General features: G+C 43.3%; 1 protein-coding gene across 1 annotated transcript in view; it reads left to right on the top strand.

Moving 5' to 3' along the window:
* Window positions 1–333: 333 nt before the first annotated feature.
* Window positions 334–9,171, top strand: part of Ccdc77 (coiled-coil domain containing 77) — a 26,249-nt gene continuing 17,411 nt past the window's right edge. The window contains exons 1-3 of the mRNA XM_021164155.2: window positions 334–592; window positions 2,285–2,427; window positions 8,509–8,605. Coding sequence (XP_021019814.1) covers window positions 419–592; window positions 2,285–2,427; window positions 8,509–8,605 — 414 coding nt within the window. The 5' untranslated portion in view covers window positions 334–418. The remainder of the gene's footprint in view (window positions 593–2,284; window positions 2,428–8,508; window positions 8,606–9,171) is intronic.

The following is a 9,171-nucleotide window of genomic DNA, read 5'->3' as shown; positions in this document are numbered from 1 at the left end:
GTCCTGGAACTCACTTTGTAGACCAGGCTGGCCTCGAACTCAGAAATCCGCCTGCCTCTGCCTCCCAAGTGCTGGGATTAAAGGCGTGTGCCACCATGCCCAGCTGCATATGAACTCTTAACACCACTAGATATGGTGACTGATGGCTGTGATCCCAGCATTTGGAAGATAGAGACAGGTCCATCTTTGTGAGTTCAAAGCCAACCTGGTCTATACATCCAGGTCTAGACCAACCAGGGCTACATAGAAAGACTCTATATCAAAACAAAACACCCATAACACCCCTTTTATTTAAAAAGTTTATGTTTTACAAGTGTTCAGAGGATTTATTATATGCTGTCTAATTTCACATAGAATATCGTTTGCCTCTAAACGTGGTGCTGGCTCTGGCTCTGATGATACCAACAGGTGGAAGAAAATGGCAGACTCAATGGAGTCAACACCCCTGCCTTCAGTCGAGGATCGCCTGGCTGTCCTGTGCCCTTCTCAGGAGCTTCTGAAGTACTACCAGAAGAAGATGGCAAACTGTGAGTCTGAGAATGAAGACCTGCTGAAGAAGCTAGAGCTCTACAGAGAAGGTTGCGAAGAGCAGGTGAGAGAGAGAGAGAGAGAGAGAGAGAGAATTCCCATGGATCCGGGAGCTCACTGCCCAGGCCTTGATGGACTGCTGATGCTGAGCTCTCAGTTTAAGGAGAGACCTGTCTCAAACAAAAAGTTGGAGAAGCAATGGAGGAAGGCACCCAGAATTAACTTCTGGGTCACACACGCACCTGTGGGCGCGCACACACAGAGAAAGAGAACAGGGGAGGCATGTGGCATTCTCGATGCTGATGCTGTTGACTGTGAAAGGAAACTTAAGGGCTTAGTCATTAATGTTAGAATTACCAATCACACGAGTCCTGTATCTTGTCTTTCCATTTTGCCTTCCTTTCCTCCCTTCTTCCTTTTTTTTAGTGGTAGATAGCGAACCCAGGGTGAAGCCTGCTTACCTGCTGCTCTATCGCTGAGCTACACCCCCATCTCATCCTTTTGCTTTTTAGCTCAAATGTGTGCACACCTAATACTGTCACTTGAATTCTCTGTTGGTGAAACTATCAGGTATGTTCNTACACAAGCCGGTAAAAGTATCACTTAGTCTCCTGTATTACTTGTCGTCTTGGAGGCTTACTGCTTCCTTCTGCTAACTTAGGCCAGGCCTGGAAGTGTCTAGTCTCTGTATAATCTAATCTAGGCCTAGAATGTTTCCAGCCTCTGAGACTTGCTGCTGAATAAGCTCACCTTTTCTAGTTCTTTCTGATCTCCAGTTGGCTGATTCAACTTAGCTGTTCTATCTCAAACTCCTCTCCAAGATGACTGATTCAATCTGTCTTTTCTCTCTCTGCCTCTCCTTAATTGCTCTGCTTGACCTCAGACTAACTCTGGCAATCTGTTCTAATTTTCTAGTTCCTTTTCATTCTCTGGCGCATTCTGTCTTCATCTGTGTCTAGCTTGTTATCTCTGCAACCTGTCTCTGTAAAATTCTCCAGTAAAACTGCTTCCTCTGGGGGGGGGAGGGTATGGGGGACTTTTGGAATAGCATTGGAAATGTAATTGAGGAAAATACATAATTAAAAACAAAACAAAACTAAACTGCTTCCTCTCCTTTGCTTCACTGCTCCTTAAACGGCTTCCCTTCCCCTTTCTCCTCATGAGATTTCAGCACATCCTATTCTGTCACATATTTTTCTGATTCATCTCTGATCTGTTACTTTGTCTGCCATTCAATCAGATATCACTTTCAAACACGGCAGCAGTGGCTGCTGCTGCTGCTGCTTCTTCTTCTTCTTCTTCTTCTTCTTCTTCTTCTTCTTCTTCTAAGATTTATTTATTATTATATATAAATACACTGTAGCTGACTTCAGATGCACCAGAAGAGGGTGTCAGATTTCATTACGGGTGGTTGTGAGCCACCATGTGGTTGCTGGGATTTGAACTTAGGACTTTTAGAAGAGCAGTCAATGCTCTTACCTGCTAAGCCGTCTTGCCAGCCCCCTGGCTGCTTCCTTCTACAAACTAACTTTACCTTCACTTTTTGGGAATAAAAGTATGTGCTAAGGGCTGAGCCACACCACAACTAGGAACAGTTTTGTTTTTATTTTTGTTTTTGTTATCAGTAAATAACACAATCTTGGTATTCACAGCATGATCAAATATTCTTCAACATGAACTGACTCCTCCATATCCACTAAGAGGTTTCCTTTGAGACCTAATATGTTTTCAACTACTCTATTTTTTTTTTTTCCAGCATAAACTTGAGTGGGACTTGCAGCAGAGGGAGGAAGAGATTGCAGAATTGCAGAAAGCTCTGAGTGATCTGCAGGTCTGCCTCTTCCAGGAAAGGGAACATGTTTTACGACTCTACTCAGAAAATGACCGACTAAGAATCAGGTACTGGCTCAGTGGTTTAGAGTAAGTACTGCAAGGGTCCGGTTCCCAGCACCCATGTTGCACAGCTCATACCCACCTTCAACTCCAGCTCCAGGGAATCCAGTGTCATGATCTAGCCTCTGAGGACATTGTAAATATGCACACAGAGTCACACATGTATACAAGAATTATAAAAATATTAAAAGAACAGGTACTGAACAAACAGGAAATGTTAGAATGAAAACTTTTTCTTTTCTTTTCTTTTTTTTTTTTTTTAATTTATTTATATGAGTTCACTGTAGCTGTCTTCAGACACACCAGAAGAGGGCATCAGATCTTATTATAGATGGTTGTGAGCCACCATGTGGTTGCTGGGAATTGAACTCAGGACCTCTAGAAGAGCAGTCGGTGCTCTTAACCGCTGGAGCCCAGTATGAAAACTCTCGAGTCACACTTAAATGATGAAATGTAACTAGAGTCATTCTCTTTAGTTGTGTCCTCAGGAAACAAACTTGGATAGAGATTACCTGTAAGACAGTTGCTAGGGANGTTCTTACTAAAAAATACCTCTGAGCAGATGTTTTTGGCAGATATTACCGCAGAGAATGTTAGAACTATAGTAGAATGGTTAAAGGCCAACCCCATACCAAGCTGTAGGATTAGAGTGGTCTTTCCTTTTTGTGTTTTGTTTGTTTTTTTTTTCAAAACAAGGTTTCAGTATGTAGTCTTGACTATCCTGGAAGTAGCTCTGTAGACCAGCATGACCTTGAACTCAGAGATCTGCCTGCCTCCGCCTCTGCTTCTGTGGTGCTGGGGCTAAAGGTGTGACACCTCCACTCAGTTTAGGGTGGTCTTTTACAGGCAAAGGATTCTGACTTTTGTGTCTTGATATTGACCAATTGTTAGGTGTAGTTTGTTCTNCTGAAGAAGNCATAAACTTGGAGTTTTTTCAAAACCCTTATTTTCTTTGTCATATTGTGTGTGTGACGTCTGTGGGGTGCACACTTGCAGCAGCAGCATGTGGAGGTCAGAGGACAGCTGTGCACTTGGTTTTCTCCCTCATGACACCTCACCAGCTNCCATAGTTCTTGATGAAGGGATTGGCTAGTGGGAGAGAATGTCATGAACAGATGGATATTTGGGCGAGATGTACTTTTGGAGCCGAGAGACACTTCACTATTTTAACCTTTTTGTTTGTTTTCTTTGGTGGTTATTGTGTGTTTTGTTTTAATATTCAGAATTGAGCCTGGGGCCTCATGCACACTAGACAGGTTCTCTACTAAGGAGCTATATCCGTAGATCATTTTTTAAAATTTTGGGCCAAGGCCTCACCAAGTTGTACAGAATATCTTTGAATTCTGTATAACCCAGACTTGCACCTCGGAAGCCTCCTGCCTCATCCTTCAGAGTTTATAGGCTTCCCTCCATCAGCCTAGCCCATCTGAACTATTTCTAAGTGCTTGGTAGAAGTAAATACATTTACATTGTGGTACAACCTCTGCAACGTTTTCCTTTCCCCACACTGAAATGCTGACCATTAAACAGTACCTTCTGTGTTCCCTCCCAGGTCATGGCTTGTTTGTGTTTNTATTATTTTTGTTGTTGTTTGTGACAGGGTTTCTCTGTGTCCTGTGTCCTGTGCCCTGTTTTCTGGAACTCATTCTGTAGACCCAGTCTGNCGTGGAACTCAAAGATCCACCTATCTCTGCCTCTGAGGAGCTGGGATTAAAACCATGCCCCACAACCTGGCTTAAGCACCTTTTNGACTATTTTTTACCCGTTTATATGATGTTGCAAAAATGTAANTTCAAGTTCTTTGCTATTTTTTCTTTTGGTGTAGTTTTGTTCATTTTGTTTGCTTACTGAATGAAGCAAGATCTTGTTCTATGACCCAGGCTAGCCTGGAGCTGACTGTGTGGCTTAGGCTATCCTCTACCTTGTACTTCTCGTGCCTCAGCCTTCTGAATGCTAGGATTACAGTCGTGAGCCACCATGCCTGGCCCTTGTGTTGGTTTAGTTTTGTTTTTTGTTTTTTATTTTTAACATTTATTTATCTATCTATCTATTTATTTATTTAATATATGTGAGTACACTGTCACTCTCTTCAGACATACCAGAAGGCATCAGATCCCATTACAGATGGTTGTGAGCCACCATGTGGTTGCTGGGAATTGAACTCAGGACCTCTGGGAGCACAGTCAGTGCTCTTAACCTCTGAGCCATCTCTCCAGACCCTTGTTTTATTTTTGATGCTTTTAAATGTTTCCTTATTGCCAGTCGGTGGCCATGCACACACACATACATCCCAGCATGCAGGAAGCAGATGCAGGAGGACTCTTTCCCCTTTAATCACGTGCCTGTGACTGTCCTGCCAGCCTCTGTCTCCCAGTCACTAGGACTAAATACATGCTCCACTGTGTTCAGCATGTGTATGTGTGTATGTACACACATACATGTATGAGTCTGCATTTTAGTGGCTGACATCAGGTGTCCTCCATCATATTTAAAGCCATATATTTATTTTAAAACCAAAACAAATAAATTAATTTAAAAAATGGTGGCACACACCTTTAATTCCAACTCTTGGAAGGTAGTTCTAAACAGCCTGGACTACAAAGTGAGTTCTAAGACATCTAGGGACACACATGAAACCATGTCTCAGAACAAAACAAAACAGAAAAAGAATCACACCCAGCCCAATACTAATTTTGTGTGAATGAATGTTTTGCCTGATTGCCTCCATGTACAGATATGCACGTGCGAGTGTGTGTGGGGACACACATATACACACACACACACACAGCAGAAGTCAGAAGAGGGCATTGGATCCCCTGGGTCTAGAGTCACAGGTGGTTGTGAGCTGCTGAATGGGTGCAGAGACTCAAACCTGGGGTGCATGCAGGAACAGTCAGTGCTCGTAACCACGGAGCCCTTTCTCCAGCCTCCTCTTGCTTTTGAGGCAGGGTTTTTCGCTGAGCCTGAAGCACCCCAGTTCTGCTAAACAAGCTCTCCAGTGTCCTTCCTTTCCTACCTCCTCAGCACAGCTGAAGTCACCTTTTCTTATCCCACTGAGGCATTTTCTGGCTGTTTTTTTGGTTTTGTTTGTTTGTTTGCAGGGCTTAGCCAAGGCTGCTCTACAATTCTTCATCTTCTTTTCTCAGTTTCCCCAGTGCTGGGATCACAAGTGTGCCATTATGTCTGGTTGTCTTGTGCTTTGGAGAGAATGTCCTAGCATGCCCTAAAATATTTCCTGTGTTCTGTCCATGTGAAACAATCGAGTATATCGTGGATAGCAAATTTACTATCTGCTCAAAAGTTAAAGAATTGCCACCACCGCCGGGCGTGGTGACACACACCTTTAATCCCAGCACTCAGGAGGCAGAGGCAGGTGGGTTTCTGAGTTCGAGGCCAGCCTGGTCTACAAAGTGAGTTCCAGGATAGCCAGGGCTATACAGAGAAACCCTGTCTTGAAAAACCAAAAAAAAAAAAAAAAAAAANTTNCCCCTAGGGNANGNCTTTTTTTTTTTTTTTTTTTTAAAGATTTATTTTATTTCTATGAGTACACTGCCGCTGTCTTCAGACACACCGGAAGAGGGCATCAGATTCCATTACAGATGGATGTGAGCCACCATGTGGATGCTGGGAATTGAACTCAGGACCTCTGGAAGAGCAGTCGGTGCTCTTAACCACTGAGCCATCTCTCCAGCCCAGGAAGGACTTTTGAAGCATGCTCATGTCTATCTCGTGCACATGAACTGCTTTCTTCTTTGGGGGGATGGAACCTAAGGCATTTGTCTCATTAGTCCATGTACCTGAGACCCAATTAATCTGCTCTAGCAAAGACTCACCTGGCACTGGAGCTGTCTTTGGACTTGTCCAGAGTCCACCACTTGCTTTTGTTTAGGTCAGAGTAATGAATGAAAGAAAGAATTGGTGTGCACTTCCTCCAGGATCTTTTATCCTTTGTCTGTCTTGACCAAGTAGGGAAAGCTAGTTTGAGACGTTTCCCATTGGCTTACCTCCAAAGAAAAACAAAACAAAACAAAACCAACCACCCAAAAACCCCAATTCCCTAATTTGGAAGTTGTGCCAACTACCAAGTGTGTACCTCCTAATTAGACATTGGAAACTGGGGAAATGAGTCTGAAAATCTAGTGGACTCACTGTGAATTAGATCTGGGCCAAAATTTGATTACTAGGATGGTCCCCATACACCTGGTGCCATGATGGTGCTTCAGGTTACTAGGTAACAGCATCTCCTGAGGCCCTGTACCCTGCAGGCCTTGAAATACTTGTGGAAAAACAGGGTCTTGTCCTGGGAGATCAGGCTCTTCTTCAGATTATCGCCTGGAAAATTAGAAAGAAGGTATAGTTTGTTTTGTTTGTTTTTTTATGTAGGCCGGATTGGCCTAAAACTTGCAATGGAGATCAGGCTTCCAACTCACAGAGAGAAATCTGCCTTCCAAGGACTGGGGTTAAAGGCATGAACTACCATGCCCAGTGTGATTTTTTTTTTTTATTTTAATTTTAATCTTGCTTATTACTGTGGTGTGCATGAGTGTATGCGTGTGTCTGAGAGAGAGTAAGAGAACATGCAAGCAGGGACATTTGTGCCGTGGTGTATTATGAAGTCNGAAGACNACTTTTAGGAATCAATTTTTTTCTTCTACCATGGGTTTCTGGGAATGAACCGGTACCAAGTTTGTTCAGTGTACACGTTAATTCACTGAGTCCTCTTACTGGCACAGATTGTGGGGTCATCTTTACGGTTTTTGTTTGTTTTAGAGGAGGGTGGCCACCTCTTTTCCTTTTTGATTATTGTAATTGTTTAACCAAAACCCATTAATTCCTCCCCTGTCCTGCTCTTAGGAACAGGATGTTCTGTAAATCATCTGTGTNGTTAGCTCTGAGAAATCCCTGTTGAGTTTGCTTCCTTGGACTGTTCCTGACNTTAGCTGTGTTAGGTTGGGTGCCTTGGGAAACAAACTGCACTATGGGATTTTCTTCCAGGATATTTGCTGGGAAAAATCTGCCTCTGAGGAAACAAGGGGAGTCTGGCTGGGCAGATGGAGAACCTTGACTGTAATTTGGTTATAGCAGGTCCCAGTCAATACCATGGGGGCCCTGACACTGAGCCATCTGCACTGAGGTAAAGAAAATGGATGTTTATTCCCCATCCCAGCCTCACTGAGAGGGCACTGCAGGCAGGCTGTCCCTGAGGATGGGAGGCATAAGCAGGAAAGCAAGTGTCCTTTCTCTTGAGCAGTTCTGAAGGGAGAGTGGAGTGTGCGTCACGAGGAAGACCAACTACTGTACTCTCCTAGAAACAGCTAAGAAATTATTCCCTGGCCCCTTCTTTGAATTCCTGAATTGAAATACTTAATCTTCTAATAGCTAGAACTGAGGTATAGATCTCTTAAATTTTTAACTTGTGGGTATAGTCATTTTTAAAACACCAGAAGCTGGGGATACAGCTCAGTTGTAGAATGTTTGCATTGAGTGCACAGAGCTCTTGGTTTGTCCTTAGCACTTCATAAACTGGGTGTGGTGGCATAGGCCCGTTATCTCAAAGGCAGACAGCAGGGTCAAGGATTGGGGTTATCCTTGGCTCTACAACATGCTCAAGTGTGACCTAGGGTATGTGAGGCTGTCTCAAGAAAATATAAAATCAAGAAATCTTGAATCCTATTCTGTTGTTTTTGTTTTGTTTTAGAGTACTATGTTGTCCTGGCTAGTTTAGAACTCATTGTGTAAACCGTGCGTGGTGGCACATGCCTTTAATCCCAGCACTTTGGAGGCAGAGGCAGGCGGATTTCTGAGTTCAAGGCCAGCTTGGTCTACAAAGTGAGCTCCAGGACATCCAAGGCTACACAGAGAAACCCTGTCTCAAAAAAAAAAACAAACAAAAAAACCCAAACAAAAAAAAGAACTCACTGTGTAGACCAGGCTGGCATTGAACTCCCAGAGATCTTCCTGCCTCTGCCTCCTTTGTGCTGACACTAAAGGTGTGCTCTACCACAGCTGGCCAGAAGGGAAATATTTTAAATAGAAACGGTTACTTACATGGGGGTATATAATGTTTATTTTTTATGAGAATTGCAGAGAACTGGAAGACAAGAAAAAGATTCAGAATCTGTTAGCTCTGGTGGGCCCAGATGCCGGTGAAGTGACCTATTTTCATAAGGAGCCTCCCCACAAAGTAAGTAATTTCTGCTATGGTGTGTGTGATGACACAGGTGAGGGCCCATAATCAGGACATCTCTACTTGCCAGAGATGTCTCATGGAGATCCATGAGCCAGCCAGCATCTAGTCGAGGTTTCAACCTCTTCTCTGCAAAAACCTTTTGAAGATTATTTTTTCAATATTAAGAAACTGACAAGGGGGCTGGTGAGATGGCTCAGCAGGTAAGAGCACTGACTGCTCTTCCAATGGTCCTGAGTTCAAATCCCAACAACCACATGGTGGCTCATAACCATCTGTAATGAGATCTGACGCCCTCTTCTGGTGTCTGAAGACAGCTACAGTGAACTCATATATAATAATAAATCTTTAAAAAAAAAAAAAACTGACAAAGAACTAGAGAGATGGCTTAGCAGTTAACGCATACTGATTCTCAGCACCCACATGGCAGCTCACAACCACCTGTAACTCCAGGTCCAGGGAAGAGATACACGCTTCGACATGTACACAGGTGAACCACCTACACATAAAATGTTTTTAAATCTCTGAATGCTCTCTCAAGGTATAACACATTTTCAGTGTGA

This window comes from Mus caroli, chromosome 6, assembly GCF_900094665.2.
Source record: "Mus caroli chromosome 6, CAROLI_EIJ_v1.1, whole genome shotgun sequence".
Taxonomy (NCBI): Eukaryota; Metazoa; Chordata; class Mammalia; order Rodentia; family Muridae; genus Mus; species Mus caroli.
This window is presented reverse-complemented; position numbering and strand designations above follow the sequence as displayed.